Below are 20,017 nucleotides of genomic sequence, written 5' to 3'. Positions count from 1 at the left end.
ACGCGTTTACGTTCAAAAGTTGTTTTAGTCGTGCAACAGAAAACTCTGATTGGACAGATAGTCTAGCTAGCTGTCTGGATTTACCCTGCAGAGATCTGAGGAGCAGCTAACCATAGTCCTCAGAAATCCACCGGAGTTTAGAATTCCAACACAAAGAAAGCGGAAGGTGATGGACATCCGGCCGAAAAGAGTCAATCATTAACCCCACAGCCAAAGACCGGACAGTATGCTCTCTGGCTGATGAATGTTGTCTTGAATAAAACAGTCCATAAAATGAAATCTGCCTGTAAATTAGAGGTCAAAGTGTTTGCTACGTGTTGTTGCTGACACTATTTACAAGATCTTATTTACAAGGTAATATGAGCGCTGAAATAAAAACTTTGTTCATAATAAATAGTAATTGAAAAGAAAAGCTCTTACCTGTACACAATATATTACACAGTGTGTATTCACAATATATCATTGTACAAAAAATACATACAGTATATAAAAAATAAAAAAAAGACTTTTCAACTGTTTCCTGGAGTGAAATTCCAACAGAAATCCTGATTAAGTCTCATCATCAGCTGCTCAGTCAGAGAACAGAAATGATAGACAGTGGAGGAAATTGGCAAGGAGAAACATGACGCCAATCAAAAGAATTTATAATGCGAAGACCTTTTCTACAGCAGCACATCTATAGGAAGATAATTAGTGCACTGTTGTCGGCCTTTGGCTGAATTCTATACCTCAGCAGAGTCAAATCTCTGACTCATCATTTATGTATCCCAGCCCGTCCAGACTTGAAATGTTGGCCATAGGTGTGAAGTGGTGCTCCCCGTTCCCTTTGAAGTTAACCGCAGAATGATTATTATTGGCACTGCAAGGTCTTCCAGACTCAGGCCCCAGGAGCTTAATCTCTGAAGTTCTGTTCGGGATGTGCATGTATTCGGCTGACTGGCTTTTCCGCTCGTTTTCACTGGGGCGCTGCGCAAACTTGAAGCATCCCCAACGTCCCTGACTCCAGACCCAAAATAAGACCCCCATCAGGGAGAGACAAAGCAGCGACAGCAGAGCCACCGCCACCTCTAAACGAGTTACCCTGCTAGTGTTGCTTTGGCTCTCGGGGGACAACGAGTCCTCGCTGACCAGGTTTGGCAGAGATACCAGCCCTGGTGCAGCTGTAGTCAGACTGTTAAAAATAGAGTTTGAGGAATTTGTCACCTGATTGCCAGGAGTAGTGTGGTCCCCGGCTCCTTTGCCAGAGTAGAGCTGTAATTGATAAACCGCCACAGTCCGGTTGTATGCTCTGCCGTTGATCAGCTCTACTGAGTCACAGGTGTACAGGCCAGCGTCTGATTCAGAGGCACTCAGGATGAGGAGGCCCCCGCTGTAGATGTAGTATTTGTTGTTGGAGTGAAGTGTTTGGTCAGAGAATCGCCACAGGACCTGCGCCAAGTTAGAGTGGAGCTGGCAAGGCAGCTGGATATTGTTTTCTGGAACTAGGATAAAGTCCACAGCTGCTACTGGATCTAAATAAAAACCACAGACATACATAAGGTTGGTCTCCCTGCACACTAATGAATAAGACTGGGCTGGGAAGCTGTTTGTTGTAAATGTACCTGGCTGGGGACATTGTGAGACGTTTCCCTCCTTCAGACTCTGTATTGCATTATTTGAGGGGGGTGATAAGCTGTAGACTGAGGAGCACTGCTGGGTGTTGAAGTCCCAGGCACAGTAAGGATCCCTGGCCAGGATGCAGTCCACACAGGTGTCGTAGCGGCTGCAGTTACTGACGGGCATCTGGATAGCTCCAAACTCTGATCCTGCATACAGTTGGCCCTATGTTCACACACACACACACACACACACACACACCTTTATTACCACTGAAGCCTCTCTACTGCCTGTCAGAAGCAATATAGTGACAACATATTTAAATTGAGATATAAATTCAAAATACATTGTACAATATTTGCTGAGAAAAACATCAGTAAATGAACATAATCTATGATAATGATGAGCTAACAAACCATATTGCCACTGTATTGAACCTGTTAAAAGTCACCTTGCTGGATGAGAGGCGCAGGATGCTAATAGGAACTGGGTTTTCATACAGTTGAATTTCCTCAATGATGAACATCTCTCCAGCGTAGTTAACAGCCTTCTGAACGTAACCGTTTTCTATCAGAAGACAAAAAAGGACCATATAATACCCACATAATAAGCACATTACACAAAGTGTGTGTCTTCCCAAAGCTTCCCATTAAAAAGGTCCCAAAACTACATTTTCTCAATCTGATTCTTACTATAACAAATGGGTTCCTACGTGAAAAAAACTATTTTCTGTCCTAGTCTGAACAGTTTTGTGTTTTTCACATGTATTTCATGTTTTTGCCCTTGCTTTTAAGACTGGTTTGAAGTAGGCGGCGCTCAGATGGAAAAAGGTGATGTGCAATCAGAATTTGAATAAAAACAAGATAACAGTGGGGTTGTCAGCAAATATTAACTTCTAAATGCCTTATATTAACATATTGTATCAGACAAATGACAAATGTATTCTGACCAATACTTGTGTGAATATAGACACCTTTTTCATTAGCTTACTTCCTACATTGATGCACATCAACACCCGCCCTAAGCCATAAAACTACAGGTTGTCAGCACTGCCGATCAAATTGGAACAAACTACACGGTCCTAATTTAACAAATAAGTTAAATTTGTAAGTTTTAAACAGTTGGCTTTAAACCCAACATTTTACATTATAGAGAATTTAAGATGTAAAAAACAAAGTTTTCAAGGGCTTTAAGTTTAATAAACCAGAACAATCATACAGAAAACTAAGCTGAGAAAGAAGCTTATAATAGCCCCAACATCAGATCAGGTCTATGTTCATCTTTGTAAAATTACACCTATTTTGTTAGAGATCCCATCCCATAGTTTACCTGTGCCAATGAACATGACGGCATATCTTTGTCTGTCCAGTGCCAACACATTGTCCACGACAATCCGAGTCAGCAAAGCTCCCCTCTTGAGCAGGAGCGGCCCTCCTGTCAGCGGGCGAACAGCCTCGTCCATAAGGGGGCGGTCCCTAATGAACTGGAGGGTTTTGTCTGGAAGGTCCAGAGAGCGATTCATCCCCATTTGACGTGCCACACTATTGATGCACTGAAATACAAAACATCAATTCAGAATTGGGTTTTTCAGATTTGCTTGTACGCTTCAATATCCACAAGCACTTCTGTCTTTAGACTCACCGCTCCTGGTCTGGGGACTGGCACCTCTCCAGTGTACATCACCCACTTGACGTGAGATGTCTCCACAGCGACGGGTGTCTTAAACTTGCCCTCATTAAAAATATCTCGAATGGCCGACACACTATATGCACATACTGCAGAGACCTGGGACAAGCTCCTGGAAACATCAAATCAAACACATTTATTCAAGCAAACTGCCAAATGTTTGTGGAGAGTACTTTATAAATGTCAACTGTCAAATAAAAAATATTAACTTCTAAATGCCTTATATTAACATATTGTATCAGACAAATGACAAATGTATTCTGACCAATAACTGTGTGAATATAGACACCTTTTTCATTAGCTTACTTCCTACAATGATGCACATCAACACCCGCCCTAAGCCATAAAACTACAGGATTTGATTGTAAGTTCTTACGACTGCGGAGTGAAGACAGCGTAGAAGACGCTCTTCCTCCAGTCCTTGTCCTTCAGCAGGAAGACATCCTGGACAATGGGGGGCAGACTGGGTTCAGGGAGGGAACAATCCAGACGAGCTTTCAGGAACGACGTCCATTTCCTCTGCAGTGTCCGTTGGCCGCCCATATCCCCCTAAACACAGAGACAGAGGCGCTCGGTCACGTGCAGTTCTGCAGACATTCCTCTCAACCACAACAACCAGACCAGTGTCAGACAGGCAGCGTGAGGCCAAACACAGAGTTTGCACATTTTCAAACAGCAATGCTATTAAACCTACTCTCTCTTAAAGTCTCTGAAAATGCCAAAGGTCTTGCAGAGACTGCAAGTTTTTATTCAGTACTTAAATATACCTTGCAGACACGGGCCACTCGAGACACTGCAACTTTGCTGTAGAAGTCGTACTCCATGGCATTCTCACTGAAGAACATGTACACCTTATCATCATCACCATCCGGACTACCAAAACTCTCACCCACAAAGTCCATGTAGACAAAGTTTGGCTCTGAAATCACAAAAAAATGAAATAAATGCTTAGGACAGATGCAGAAAAATCTAAAAACTTCCTGCCTCAGTTACATTAAAGCGTTACACATACAGGAAGTATGCACACCTTTATATAAAACTTTAAATGGGCAGTTTTTTTCTTTTCTTTTCTTTTCCAGAGGAGGAACTCACCACTGAGCCAGGAGCTCTTAAACGCAGTGCGGAGAGCCAAGTCTGAGCTGCGCAAAACCACCGGCTCAGAGCCCAAGAAGTTGATGGATGTAGCAGAATACAGGTCATTTCCTGTTGGACAGGAACAAGAGGTGAGGAAAAATTCCTGGAAATCCATTATTCATATTAAGCTAGAACAATGTCTAATTTATATGTGCACTAATGGACACAGCCAACTGGCTTGTTCTGACTAATTAGTACATATTTTGAGTGAGCAGGTAGCACTAGCGGAGTCGGAGATATTGGGTGACATTTGTAACTGCATTCGGTGCTCAGGTCTTGTGGCCTCGTAAAATTTGCACACAGTTATCATACGCTGCTCTTTGTTGAACTGTTGGTGCACTTTGAACGCTCAGACGCATTCTGTGCTTTGTTCCCATTGGCAGCAAATCTGACTCAGACACTCACCAACCATGAGGGAGGAGTATCTCTGGAAGGGATCAAAAGGACACTTCCCCTTTCCCTCCTCCTGCTTTCCCTCCAACCTCAGCTGTCCATTAACAAACGTCTGTCGGAAACAAAGGCAGAGAGAGAGAGAGAGAAAGAAAAAAACAGGTTGAGGAAAAATAAAGATAAACACTGCAATTTTATTGAGGAACAGTATTGGGACTTCACCAGTGGTTTGCATGTTTTAGCCAATTAAGTCCAACTTGCATATATTTACATTATGACTCACCATTTCCCCAAGTATATAAAAGACAATACAAGTTTTTAAATTGATCTCCAACCTTCAACACAGCAATTTCTTTGTATTCTTGTTCAAATGATATCTTGCTAAATAATTATTGAGATAGACCATCCCTTAAAGTAAACATATACCATGTTATTTTTTATATAAAAGTTAGTTTGTTGTGTTGTGGTTCTACACATAGAAACCATTTCATTCTCCTTGGTGATCAGCGTTCAGAAGACTCAGCCCTCTGAGATTTGAGTAAGATACACTGCATTTATAAGCTGGATGTTGTTGAACAATCAAACTCAACAAAGACAATAAATAAGCAAACAACACAATTTTTCTCTTTAATCGCAAGCAAGACCATGCCAATGTAGTTTATTTTGAGTCAATCCTACATACACTGTCCTGCAGCTGTAAATACTCACTAAAGCACCAATTATATGTGTATAAAATAGTCCCCAACAAATGCACTATTTACCCTGTACGAGAAATGTTTGCTAAAAACAATACAGTGATGAGCTGTTTTAGAAAATCACTGAGATCCACTTTGGCAACATCATGTCACACATCCGTGGTTGATGCTTCACACCCTTGACCGGCAGCTGATTGGACGAACGCGTCACGTGGGTCTGGCTGCTCGAGAATTTCAAACGACTGTCATGGCGGCTCGTTGAGAATACGATCTCATATTTTATGTCATACAGTTGCTGAATCGATCTTTATTTCAGATCGGCAAAGGTTAGTTTGAAAGATTTTCGTCTACTTCTATTGGATAGCCGTGTCACGTTCAACGGATTCATTTGCATAAAGTGAACCCGTTAATTTGCATAAAGACGGACATCAGCCAGCTTGTTTGACGCGCAGCATTTTTTCAAATGCAGCGCCGCCTTCCCGGGATGCTTTGTGGGCATGTTAAAGTAGCTTGACGTCACCCATAGGAATGAAGCGGAGTGCGGCAGACAGAAGCGTCGCACGGCCAGGTGGAACTGCACTGTTGGCATCGCTAGCGTTAGCCTTAGCCAACTCCTTCACCACTAACGGAGCAAGCTGGAAAATCTAACTTTTCCCGAACCCCGTGGGGAGGAGGGCCACAACATCATGGCCACCAACAAAACTCAGCAAAGACTGTTCTTGCTCGGGCATTAACTTCTGGATATTCGGCAGCGTTGCCACAACAGACCGCATCTTTCTCCGCCGCCATTACGGAACTACAACTCAAAACTAGCGCACAACCTCAACGTCAGGAGGCCAGACTGCAACAGAACAATATCAGGGAGGTGTGGACGGGGATGAAAGAGATCACCGGGTGTGGGGGTAGAAGAAGACAAACACCAGGCAGCCGTGAGAGAGCAAACAAGCTGAACTGTTACTTTAACAGGTTTAGTTCACAGGCATCCCCTGCCTCCTCTACCACTCCACCAACCCCCCACACCCCTTCACTGCCTCCCCCCCTCCCTCTCTTGCTCCTACACCTCCCCTCTCACTCCCCTGTGGTCTGCCCACTGCCCCCGCCACTACAGCACATTTCCTCTCCCCCCACAGACACTTCAAGCACACACACCCCCCCCTGCTTTTCAATCACACCTGGCCAGGTGAGGAGACAACTGGAGAGGCTTCACCAGCGCAAGGCTGCCAGCCTGGACGACATCAGCCCAAGGGTTCTGAAGACCTGCGCCAGCCAGCTCTCTGCTGTTCCCCAGCATCTCTTCAGCCTGAGCCTGCAGAGGGTGACGCTGCTGTGGAAGACGTCCTGCCTTGTCCTGTTCCCCAAGAAGTCGACTCCATCTGGCCTCAAGGACTACCACCCAGTGGCTCTCACATCCTATGTGATGAAGGTGCTGGAGAGGCTGGTCTTGGCCTACATGAGGCCACTGGTAAGATCTTCTCTGGACCCTCTACTGTTTGCCTACCAGCCTCGTCTGAGAGTGGAAGACGCCGTCATCCTTCTTTTGCAGCGAGCTCATTTGCACCTGGATGGTGGTGGCAGTACTGTGAATCACATTTTTTGATTTCTCCAGTGCATTTAACACCGTCCAGCCACTGCTACCAGGTGAGAAGCTGCAGCTGATGGGTGTCAGTGCGTCAACAGTCTCCTGGATCACTGACTACCTGACAGGCAGCCCACAGTTTGTCCTTCTGGACCGTGTTCTGTCTGATGTGGTGTTGAGTGGTACAGGGGCTCCACAGGGGACTGTGCTGTCTCCTATTCTGTTCACCTTATACACCACAGAATTTCAGTACAACTCAGAGTCATGTCACCTACAGAAGTTTTCTGATGACTCTGCAGGGTGTATAAGGGATGGACAGGAGGAGTAGTACAGAGCGCTGGTGGACAACTTTGTGGAGTGGACTGGTAAGAATCACTTGCTGCAGAACGTGAATAAGACCAGAGAGATGGTGATTGATTTCAGCAGGAAGGGAACGGCTCTGCAGCCCCTTTGCATTCTTAAAGCTTATTTTTGGGGGGGGCTTTTTTCCCTTTATTTCAGTGACAGTGGATAGACAGGAAAGGTGGGAGAGAGATGGGGGATGACACGCAACAAAGGGCAGCAGGTCGGATTTGAAACCAGGCCGCTGCAAAGGCCTCAGCCTACATGGGGAGAGATGTTCTACCAGTCTGTTGTGGCCAGCGCTCTGTTCTCCTCCGTAATCTGCTGGGGCAGCAGCATCGGAGCCAGCAACACAAACAGATTGAACAAACTGATCAGGAAGGCTGGCTGCGTTATTGGCTGCAAACAGGAGACATTTGAAGCTGTGGTGGTGAGGTCACTGAACAAAGTGTTATCCATCATGGATAACCCCGACCACCCTCTCCACCCCACACTGGTCCAACAGAGGAGCACCTTCTCTAAGAGGCTCCGACAACTTCGATGTCGCACTGACCGCTACAAGAAATCATTCCTACCACAGGCAATACAACTTAACACTTCATCACTGAGTGTTAGATAAGACTCATATACCACATATATCACTATACATCCTAACTGCACTAAATACAACTTGCACAGGTTTACTTACATCTTTATTAATACTATTTAAGTAGTTGTACATTTTTATTCCTAACTTGTATATATGTTGTACATTCTCCAGTTTGTATTTTTTTTTTTAATCTTCATTTTTTTAAATAGCTGTTCTTGTATTCTATCCTATTTATTCTTTCATGTATATTCTATTCTTTCTTGTATATTCTGTATGTGTGCTGTGTGTCTGATATGTTGCTGCTGTAACACTGTAATTTTCCATCCATCCATCCATCCATCCATCCACCCACCCACCCACCCACCCATCTTCAAAAGATCCAAACTATCCCTTTAAATGGGAGCATTCAAGCCAATGAGTTTATAATCAAAGTAAAGGAAAGGGGTCTGCAAATGATTTGAATGACTCAAAACCACCACCACCTCAGCTAATCAACCGAGATCCTACATACAGAAACAATTTACAAAATCCTCTAAGCCAACTCCATATTCTACAGTTTACTCACCATATAATCACAGGAGGGGCTAAAAGCATTTGTGCCACACACAAACATTGTGGTTTCATTCACTTTGTGCAGGGTTCGAATGTAGTTACGGCATTCCACCTGCAACAAGATCCAGCAGAGAGAATGCCAAGGTCAGAGCTTTGTTAGTTCAGCCGCAAAAACACAAACATGCCTCACACATACACCGACTGCACCGGCTGCTGGGGTTGAGCTGGTGACCGAAAGGTCAAGGCTGTGTACATTTTCTACTTGTGCCTTTATTTGGACATTCAGTATAAAGCTGAAAGCAAAGCACTTCAAAGAAAGTTATGTGTAAAGACTTAAAAAGGAAAAAGACTCCCATATAAATGATTTACAAATGCACAGATATAAACTGCATGGGGAAGTAAACTGCTTTTAGCCATCCTTTAAGAAGTAAATGTTAGCGTATGCAAGCTCTGTTTAGAAAGACATTACACAAACCTCAGCATGTTTTCCTTTGTACGTGCACTCCCTCTGCTTCTCCTCGGTAACTCGCCAATACACCTGCATCAACAACAGAGGGAAAGTGTCTTGTCAAAGCACATAGGAATGGTGTCGCAACCCACAGCACGGCAGTGACGCTGTAGCCTGTTTACCCTACCTAACACATCTCACTGTTTATCCAACGTCAAGACCAGTCAGTTCAGTCATGGGGCTACCTGCGGGCTGGGACACCTGTCTCTCTTCACTTGTGACTGTTGTGGCTGTCTAACTACAATTTTAAATCAACAGACCACTGTCTCTAAAGTTCAACAAGATCATTATTTATTCAAATTCCTCATGCAAATGTGCAAATAGAAAACAGTGTTGAACTGGCTGCTGATGTGAGAGCAGTTCATTACGCAACCTAATGCGTTTCTGTAAGCAATCTTCAGCCAAAATACACTCTCTGAAAATAGTGAAAGAGGGCAGAGAAAGAACATACTCACTGGAGGCATGAACTGATATATGAAATGTTAGTGAAATGTGCTTGTGACCAAGATAAGTCTGAAGGGTCATGAACTGATTAAAAGGTACAAGAATGTAATTTTTTTTAACTTCTGTTGCACAATTTTTTTTTTCTAACTTTCTTTCTTGTGCAAGGTGGAGGGTGGGGGTAAGGCCTTGACCAACTGCCATGCTTCGCCCGTTTGCAAGCCAAATGTCGCTCTCTCTCTCATGGGTGGGCCAAATTCTCTGGCGGTCAAAGCAGAAAAAGGGGAGGTAACCTTTCCCCTTATGACGACATATAGGGAAGATTCCAGATCGGCCCATCTGAGCTTTCATTTTCTCAAAGGCAGAGCCGGATACCCAGGGCTCGGTTTACACCTATCGCCATTTCAAGCCATTGGGGGACCATAGGCAGGCTAGGGAACTCACATTAATGTTAAAAAACCTCATAAAATGACATTTTCATGCCATGAGACCTTTAAGAAATTATAAACCAAAAAAATATAGGAACATCTGATATAATCCAGGATAAGGAAAGACAATTCCGGCCTTGAGTGGCTTACTGGTTATTTGATGAAATGCCTCAACCACCGGTCATAACATATCATTAATGCTCAATACATTTTTAATTTTTAATCTGCAATAATTAAAAGTTAGTGAATAGCAATTTAATCTAGCAAAAGAGGATTGGCATGTTAATATGTAACGGTTCTGCAGGCATTTGTGTTTATGCGTTATTTTACAACAGCTTCAAAACAGAACACAGCTGGCTGATGAGAACAGAGTGGCAGACCTTCACGCTCTGTAAACAGATCTTTCACATGTTCTTACCGCAGCCTTTTTGACCGAGACGTTGTCGATGTCCAGAGCATATATGGCCTCTCTGGCCCCCAGCAGCAGCACACCCAAGTCGTCTCTCATTAGCATAGTGGAGTAGTTGAAGATCCCCTCTTCTTTGAACAACTTCAGCTCGTCTAAAAAGATAAGCATCTGCATTACTTACTAGATTTTAGCTGCTGTGACTCTCTGCAGTTGGCAAAATGCTCCAACAGCAAAAACAAAGTGCAAACTCATTGAAATGTAATAAGCAGTGGTGTAGTCTATGTGATAGGCATGTATACACAGTATACCCACTAGGAAATCTCCAGGATTTCCATATACCCACTTAAAAATGCCCAGTGACATGCAATGATATATTTGAATTGTCATCCGTGTTCTTTTTCTTCGCATAGGCTAAATAATGGTATGTCCAACGTAAATTGGTGAATAAAAGTGCATCCAAATGCAGAAAATTAAGTTGTTGAGGCTCAAACTTCCCTGGGGGAGACACCCAGACCCACTATGATATGCCCCCCCTTCCCCAAAGGCAGATTCTGGCCCATATATATAGGCCAATACGTGTGTATATACTGTATATAGTACAGTATACCCACTACAATACATTAGACTACACCACTGGTTATAAGCTTGTCCCAGCCAGCACATAAACTAAAGTTAAAGTTGCACTGCTTGTTCACATACAGTGGTTAAAATATTAAAATGCATTTTTAAACTGACAAAATTCTGGTATTTATTGGTCGAACCGAGGAGTAAATATTCCAGAAACACTGTACCAACACATACAAGTATCCCATGACATATTAGTGGGGAAGCATTGAGAATGTGTGACTTACTCTGGTAGGGGACAGTCTTTCGTGGGACACAGTAGTGAGCGTTGAGTGCACTAAATGAAACATGAAGCATCAATCCACAGACGATGCTCAGGGCTGAGAGAAAAGACATGGCTCAGAGTCCTGGTTTGTGTGGAAGAGCTGCACAGTCCAGCTCTGCCACCAAAGCACCCGATCACAGACAGAACATGGTCTAAGGTCTCAGTCCAGATGTTGCCGCTGTTACACTGTGGTGATGTCACTGTCCTGGACACGTGCCACTCTGGCACAAGTCATCCTCTGAAGGCAGTTCATAAGTATGTTTAACCAGGTCTGTGGGGGGGTGCAGCTCAGCCTGATTTCGGTTCAGTTTGAAGTCGGTGTCCTGCGGGTTGTGTATCTATGTCGGAGTTAGCCTCCAGTGCAGTGCTAATGAGCTACTGGTGTCCTCTCTGGAAGGAGGAGCAGAAGCCATGCTGCCCAGCTACTGGTGAGGAATATTGGAGGAGATCATCTTAATGGACACCTGTAGGAAAGATATGAAAACATCTATGCATTAAATTTTTAAAGATACCCATGACATGAAAAGACTGACTTTAATGCTAAAACTTGAAATGATGTATACATTAAAAGATAGGCAAAGTGGATGATATAATAACTTTTAAAAATAACCTCATATAATCATCAAAATGAAAATCTATGCGGTCAATTGACAGTAAGCAGGAGTGAAAGATAGACATCAGATGATCATTCAGATCTTTCACCAGAGAACTGACCATAAGCTTCTTCCTAAAAGGGCCACTCCAGCAAATTAGCGTTGCACTAAGCGGATTAAAACCCAGAACGGTCAAAATCGACCAAAATATCCTGACTTTCAGTGCATTGTATGAGGCCAACAACACTGGATCCTACAATTCCCTTAATGCAACTTAAAGCAGCATTCATTAGACTGTCTGTTATATGTCTTCCAAACTCCAGAGTTCACCCAATTTTGTATCAGAGGTTTACAGAACTATGAAAAGTCATAACTGTAAACTTCATAGAGGAAACTGATGTCAAGTGAAATGCTGCCATGCTGCCCACCAACCCCCACTCTCTCTTCCTCCTTCACTCTGTCTCTTCCTGTCCTCCTCCCTGATAAGAACCTGCTTCCTCTGGGCTCAGCTGGGTTCACGCGGCAGAGGGGATCAGTTCAGGTTTGGGCATGCATGCAGATCACAATAATTCATTGCTTTAGCGCTCCATCCCTAACCTGGGATTCAAGCTGAATTGAGACCTACCACTTCTTTGTCGAGTTTCTTTCTGTTTTGACTAACTGAGCAGCGCAGCCTCATTCAAAATTCATCAAGGCACTTTTTCTCAGAATAACACACAAAGCATACTTAAGAGCAGACTCGCAATGTAAAAACTATACTCATATCTTTTTTTGGTGCACACTGCTCAAAAAGCAGCTGCACCACACAGCTGCTTTGCAAGTGTTGTTTAGATTTTTTTAGCTCGCAGAGAAGAAAATACAGCAGATTTCACAGAGACGCACAGATCCTTTGAGACACACACCAGAGTCCTCGCCTGTTGACAGATAGCAAAAATGACAGCATCCAAATTTCCTCGAGAGACAGCCAGGCACCCGCTCCCTTGTGCCTCTGAACAACCTCAGTTTTTAATGTGCATTTCGCAACAAACTGCCATGCTCCCACCTTGTTGTTACTTGACACAGCGGGACGAGCTGCTGCATGTATAGGACTGCTCATCTGTTGTCAGAGCGCTGATGTCTTGCATACTTTACCCCTCAGGCTGTGAGGGTGGGGGACTGTAGGTTGAGCGCTACAGCTGAATGAATTGACTGCAGGTTGTTTTTCACAGCATGTGACAGATACTTCCAAACAGTGCAGACAGACAGGTATGGCTATAACAATAAACGCGTACAGCAGTTGTCCCCGTTTCTCTCCTTGGTTTATCCATGGTCACACTCACACACTGACATGTGGACGTGTGGCCAGTGTGTGTGTGTGTGTGTGTGTGTGTTTGAGGGTTGGGGGGATGCACAGCTGAGGTTTTTACACAAGTTATCAGTCACCAGTGGCATACAGCTGCTTTTTCTTTTCTAGTCTTTTTTTAGTATGAGATTTCTAACATTAAAAAATCTTAACCTCTTTCAAGCAATTTAACATGTTGAATGAAACACAACACTTGACATATTATCTGTCACCTTACACTGTAAATGTATTGGCGAATGGTGACCATTTTAGCAACCTATTGACACATCCAGCAGACACCGAGCAACACCACCATTCATTTAGAGTTTGGCCACCTGACAAATATAAGTCAAATATTTACTTTACTCTACTTCAGGTCAACTCCACAGGTAAAAATGTGTCTCTTTAGCTGCTAAATGCTAGGGCTGCACAATATATAGGTTTTTCATCTTCATTGACATCTCAACTTGCGCGATAAACACATTGTGAAAGTAGAAAAAAAAATATCAGCAACGTATTAAGTTACATTCTGTCTGTAGGCACTACTTTGTTGTCTGATTGGTCAGAATCTGCATGTATGCGACTGAGGTTTATTAAACTAGTGCTGCAGTACTACACTGCATTGTTGAAGGAGAAAAGTGTGACAAGATGAGCGCAAACGAAACTGGTGCCTAAAACAAATAGCACATCAGCCATCTAGCTGTCATATTTTTGATACAGAAGAGATGTCATGGCACAAGCACAGATACTATGCAAAACTAAAGAACTGAGTACACTTTAATATCTCTTTATCTATTGCGAATAAAATAGTTATTGACATATTCAACAACATTGCATATTTTCCTCATATTCTGCAGCTCTACTAAATGCTCCACTTTCTTCACCAGCTTTGCCAACTTTGACTGTCTGTCAGTCATTTGGTGCTGGACAGGAGGCTTAAAGTAGCTTTATTAGAATATATTTACCGAATAAAAGCTGCACGCTGCAGCCGCCTAGCAACAAGGTTGCTGCGAGCAGTTTGCGGGCCAGAAAACCAAAATGACTAACTAAAAGAAGCTACAACTTTACATAGAGTTGGAATGTTACAAACTCCAACACAAAACTTTGTTTAAATGCTTTAAGCAATTATTTAATGAATTATAAACTTTCAACATAATACACAGTATATAATACACAGGACATTAAGTCAGACTCAGTGGTGAGTGAAACCGAAGCAGAGGGACAGACACAGAGCTGTAGCGGAGACAAAGTAGCGCACTTTTTAATTCATTAACTTTATCGGTTATCAGGCAAATAAAACGCCGATACAGATAATCTGCAAGCTGCCAAAAAACGGCCCGATAATCGGTCTATCCCTCTAAACAATAATAATGCATTGGATGAAATAAATGCATGGATAAAAGTTACTTTTGGATGGTAAGATTATGATCCCATATGTATGTGTCTATGTCCTCCACCTTTGCTCCTTTTTTGTTCTTTTGAATTAATCAGAAAGGACCATCCCATGGACCTTTGACCTGATCTATTTGTTAATGCACTAGCATTAATAACTGCAGACTCAATGGCATTTTACAAAGCGGCTTATGACCCTAACCTTTATTAACCACACACCTTTATTAATACAAGTAAATCATTAATGAAGGCTGGTGTATTTCAGCAGATTGTGTATAAAGGGTCCTTACATTATATTTCAAACATGAATGAGTAACCATCATTGATTAACCAACCATTTGTTCTCTCTTTCAGTACTAGTGAGCATAATAATAATAATAATAATAATAATAATAATAATAAACCACCATTAAGTTAGGTGTGCTCTCCACTGAGGAAAAGGGTAGGTTGTGAAATCGAGCTCTGTCTTTTGTTTTTTGATCAATGCTGATTCCTGTATAGCCAGCAAAACCTGTATGGCTGTCGTTACACATTACAGGCACATTATAAAAGAAGTGGAATATTTATGAATGGCATCGTTTATGAGAAAAATAGTACAGTATCTGCATACAATGAAGAACATTATGAAACATTGTCTACGTGGTTGCATGTAAATACAGCAACCACAAAGTCAGCGTCAGAGAAGATGAGCTTCTACAAAAACTAGAACAAACAACAAGAGTGTGACGCAAATAGTTTATCTTTACATCTCCAGATGTTAATGTGAAAATGTATCTCCCACATGGACCTTTACGCCAAGCAGAATCCTGAAAAGGTTAGTGCCGTGGCAGTGGGTTTTCACTTATAAACGTCCAAGAAGCCCTCCAGCAGTATCTCCAAACACTCCAACCACTTGAACCATCAGGAGATATATATATATATATATATATATATATTTATTAATAGCCTGTTCAGGAGCCTCCACCATATCTACAATTCTCTACAATGGGTTCTCACTACGACTACGTGATGCGTACAAATTACAACCTCCAAATAGCAGTGTCTGAAATGTGCACAGGCATGCACACTGTTGTCATCACTGTGAGTCATAACAAACCCAAATCCAAAAAGTCATGTGAACAGTCAAACAGCTGGAGTAAGCCCTGACTGCATAGGACCAGGTTCTGGTGTGTGCGTCTTTATTTGTATGACTGCACTATGCTGTGCAGTATGGGTGAGACATCCTCACTCTACTGATTTACCTGAGTGGCTGACTAACTGGTCTACAGGTTTGATGCTGGTTGAGTCACAGGCTGACTGGTTTGTTGCCAGTGTGCCTGTTTTCCAGCCTGTGTGCTTGTTTGGGCTGAATTGATGAAGATTTTTTTTTTTTTTTTCATTTTTCTGCCAGATATTGCGATTACTTTTTTCAAAACGTTCAATATTCACTGTGTAACAGATAAAACATGTCATGGAGCATAGCAACATGATACACCATCAAAACTGCTCTATATTCATATGCAAGCATGAGAACATAGATATGAATTGCCAGCAATAAGTGTTTTTCTTTAAATAAGCATGGAACATTGAACAGTCAAACACAGAACATTTATCACAAAAGCTATAGTTATAGTACAAAACAATTCCAATATAAAAAAATATCAGTACTTTCCTGTAAACTGAAATTTCTGATATGCTTCAGTTCAATAGCAGCATCTACATATTCCACCTTCTACAATCATGTTAAATAAAGTAATACAAATAAATGAAACATCCACTGAACATTGGACATTTCTGTAAACAATCTGTGATATGTAACATTATTCCAGCATTTATCTTGTGAAAAAACAGTAAATATAATAATAAAGAGGACTAAAAAATGTTAAACCAAATGTTACACTAAACATTCACATTCGATTAATCACAGTTTTAGTCTTGCGTTGCCAGACCTTCCTCCACAGCGCTGCGGAGGAGGGTCTGGCTAGTCCACACAGCATTCTGGGATGGGAGAAAAACGTGCTCTGGTTTATTGGTATTTCTTTAAACCAATCACAATCATCCGCTCTGTCTGCTAAGCGCCAGACAGAGCAAAATAGCCTCGGGAAGGAACTTGTTTTGGTAGAACATGTGTATGTTCAAAAGTTGTTTTAGTCGTGCAACAGAAAACTCAGATTGGACAGATAGTCTAGCTAGTTTTTTTTGGTTTATTTGATTCGTAAAAAGAACTACTTTTCATCTGCAGTCCCTAGGCAGCTGACATAGGACTAACATAGAGACAGCCAGCAGTCATACAGCACTCATTCACTATAAATTGGATTTACCCTGCAGAGATCTGAGGAGCAGTTAACCGAAGTCCTCATAAATTGACCGGAGTTTAAAATTCCAACACAAAGAAAGCGGAAGGTAACGGGCATCCGGCCGAAAAGAGTGTGATCCAGCGGAATTCACGGCAGCAACGGAGCAATCCCAGAAGTTGATTGATATATATTGATATCATTGATATAAACTATTGCGGTCTTCACGATTAGCTAATCGCATTCTTTAAAAATCGGGATTTCGATTTGAAAACGATTAATCGTTCAGCCCTAGTGTCAGTCAAGACGTGTGCTGAGTGGCCCGCTGACAGGCTGGCTGGTGAGCGTGCTGTAATACACTATTCCATCACAGGGGCCTAATCAGGAAACCGGTTGTGGGAGGCTGCTCACCTTTGACACTCCTTGTTCTGTCACAGACTGTGTTGTGAAACATTCACTGGAAAACACACCCCAGTTCAGCAGCAGGTTATATTTTTGCAAGCTCAGATGGCTAAGACAAACCATTATTTTATCATAATTACAGTGCTTGGCCACCTTTTGTTTGCATGCAATGTTCAGGAGAGTTGTAATTAGCTGAAAACAATACTTCAAAAAAATGCTGTGTGTGTAGAGGTTTTAAGCTTTTTATCACCACATGCATCGTTAGGCTAATGGATAATAACTAAGCGAACAACAATATAAAAAAAAAATGCAACAACCTGTTCAATGAGACGCTTTCTCTCTGCACTGACAAATTACTTGTCATTAATGAGACAAGTCTGGTTGAGTGTAAATGCACGCTTGAACACACACATACACACAGAAAAAAGAAAACACACCCAGGCAAGTCTCAGCAGGAGCTGGGGCACAAAAAGAAAACATGAACACCCAAACATCTCTGCCTGCTCTACCTGTGTTGTGTGACAAGTTCACTGACAGACGGGAACACCCAAGAAAACTAAATGTGGTGAGCACTTCAGTTTGGATTTGAAATCAAAACCAATGAACTGATTTAATGACTGTCATTGTATACAACTTCATAGAGTCAATACCAGGGCTGCTGCAACTAACCATCATTTCAATATGTATTCATTATGGGGGTTATGTTCTTGATCTTTTGGTCTATAAAATGTCAGAAAACAGTAAAAAGTGAACTTCTTAAAGCCCAAGGTGATGTCTTTAGATGTCTCATTTTGTCTGAACAGCAGTCTAAAACCAAAAGATATTCACTTTACAATGATATAAACCTGAGAAAAGCTTCACATTGGAGAAGCAGCACAAAGGAACATTTGCTATTTCAGCTTGAACCAGTATTCGGCTATTGGAAATAATTTCAGCACTAGTCAGTATATGAATTGTATTTAGGTATGTATGTATGTATATATATATAGAAAATGGCAGCATAACCATGGAAGCACCAGATATGCATATATATAAAAAAACAATCTTAAAAATGCCATGTCAGCCTATCATGTGCCATAAACAGCCATTAAACTGCTTAATCCTGCTGTGGTTCTCCAAACTGATCAAATCTCTAAAAGTCACTTTAGTGACCATCTGAGTCCATCTGATTATGAGCTACTAGAAGAGAAGCCTTCATGTGTGTGTTCAACAACAGCAGTTACACCCTTTATTTAACGTGTGCGTCAGCGATGCTGCAATTTAAAACACACTGTGTTTTACCTGTGTAGAAGACCTGTGAAAAACTTTGTCACTTGTCAGGAGCTGGCGCACAAATGTTTTTTTCCCCCACTGTGGCTGGTTGACATTTAAACCCACATGAAAAGGGACTTCAGTGAACAGCCACTGAGTTTTGGAATCAGTTTACCACGTAATATCGAGGGGAAACAAATTAGCATTCTTTTAACTTTTGGAGTCATTGCAAATATTATGTGTGTGTGTGTGTGTGTGTGTGTGTGTGTGTGTGTGTGTGTGTGTGTGTCTTACAGTAAAACACAAAGGAAACAGGCATCATGTCTAGCTTAGATACCACAGAGTTCCAGTGTATTGTGTGGTGTAGCAGTGTGCAACCCTGCCTCGACACCCAGTGCCCCACTGAGCTGCAGTATGACAGCTGAGCAAGTGCACTGACAGCAACTAGTATATCCTCTGACCGCTTAGCCACACACACGCATCATGTGCTGTAATTCTCACCATCCGTAAAACTGCACACTCTAAAATATCATGTTAAACTCATATATATACTAGGCTATTCAGTTGAATTCAGTCACACTGCAGACAGAATGCAAACACAGGCATGTTCAGATGTTCTGTTGGTGAATAAATAATGTAGCTCTATAGCTAATTATTCCAAAATGATACACAAAATTCAAACCTGGGTCATTTCTACATGCACAAGCAGTTTCTTTTTGTGGACTATTTACTGAAGAGATTTGCACATTTTAAACTAAATGGTTTGTCACTGGATTTTAATGGAGCCAATCTGTGCAGTCTACTTAAGTTTAATAAATACAGTTTGGCTTGTGGTTCCAAGCATTTTCCCCACAGGATTTAACCACATTATCCGCTGCTTTGCCAATTGCCCTAAAGCTTTACCAGCAGCAACCCTTCAAGTGTCTCTCCCTGTCTGTCTGCGGTGGGGAAGTGTTTGCCTAAACGCATATCCTACTACTGCTTAGTCTAGCTTTCGGCTGCTATTATTAGATATAGCCTATAATCTTAGATAAGACAGAGAAGTTACAGTGTGTGCACCTCTCAACCCCACAGGTTTGCTAAACCAATTCCCACAACCAGCCCGAGCTCCGTGGAAAAAAACAATAAGCCTTTGGGGGGGTGGAAACTGCGCACAAACAAGTTAATAAGTCACATGTCATATTTCCGAATCACACTCACCGGAGAGTTTTCAGGGTCTACATGAGAAACCGTTGAGACTGCTGCTGTTTTTTTTCTGCCTTGGACCCGGCTCAGCGCTCTGTGTTCCACCTGTAACGTTCACTCCGCATCTGATTCCTGCAGGGAGCGCAGCGGTAGGCAGCGCCAAGTCACGTGACGTTTGATTACACCTTTCTTTTAAAAGAAAAAAACAGCCAATCAGCTGTAACCGAAAAACAATAGTAATGTTCCCTTTTGATTTGAACTACTTTTGCACTTGTTTGTTTTCTTTGTGATGTGTATTAATCACATCCAAGGTATTAATCGCACGTTGAAGTGCACAATTAAATTGTGATATTATGACAAGATAT

At 42.1% G+C, this 20,017-nt stretch overlaps 1 protein-coding gene across 3 annotated transcripts; it reads right to left on the bottom strand.

Annotated features, from left to right (window-relative positions):
* Window positions 1-416: 416 nt before the first annotated feature.
* LOC144523636 (semaphorin-4E) lies at window positions 417-19,803 on the bottom strand. Of its 3 annotated transcripts, none has more exons than XM_078259332.1 (14): window positions 19,668-19,803; window positions 11,198-11,699; window positions 10,356-10,498; window positions 9,036-9,098; window positions 8,574-8,672; window positions 4,822-4,921; window positions 4,375-4,485; window positions 4,050-4,201; window positions 3,659-3,831; window positions 3,238-3,394; window positions 2,926-3,148; window positions 2,048-2,163; window positions 1,602-1,821; window positions 417-1,511 (listed from the first exon to the last, which is right to left on the bottom strand). In XM_078259332.1, exons 2-14 carry the CDS (start codon window positions 11,304-11,306, stop codon window positions 739-741), a joined length of 2,439 nt encoding a protein of 812 aa, XP_078115458.1. In that variant the 5' UTR covers window positions 11,307-11,699; window positions 19,668-19,803; the 3' UTR covers window positions 417-738. The 3 variants fall into 3 exon arrangements, with proteins under 3 accessions (XP_078115458.1, XP_078115459.1, XP_078115460.1); XM_078259333.1 differs by lacking the exon at window positions 19,668-19,803 and adding an exon at window positions 16,842-17,332; XM_078259334.1 differs by lacking the exon at window positions 19,668-19,803 and adding an exon at window positions 12,731-13,216.
* Window positions 19,804-20,017: the final 214 nt, after the last annotated feature.

The sequence above is a fragment of the Sander vitreus genome, chromosome 9 (genome assembly GCF_031162955.1).
Source record: "Sander vitreus isolate 19-12246 chromosome 9, sanVit1, whole genome shotgun sequence".
Classification (NCBI taxonomy): domain Eukaryota; kingdom Metazoa; phylum Chordata; class Actinopteri; order Perciformes; family Percidae; genus Sander; species Sander vitreus.
The sequence above is the reverse complement of the archived record's forward strand: the minus strand, read 5'-3'. Positions and strand labels throughout refer to the sequence as shown.

What these genes read in the sequence shown, in the direction of transcription:
- LOC144523636 (XM_078259332.1), bottom strand. Translation starts at nt 11,306, where the DNA reads ATGTCTTTTCTCTCAGCCCTGAGCATCGTCTGTGGATTGATGCTTCAT. An exon ending in ACAAAGGAAAACATGCTGAG is followed by an intron (nt 8,673 to 9,035) that starts GTTTGTGTAATG and finishes ATCTTGTTGCAG; the next exon opens with GTGGAATGCCGTAACTACAT. An exon ending in ATACTCCTCCCTCATGGTTG is followed by an intron (nt 4,486 to 4,821) that starts GTGAGTGTCTGA and finishes CCTGTCCAACAG; the next exon opens with GAAATGACCTGTATTCTGCT.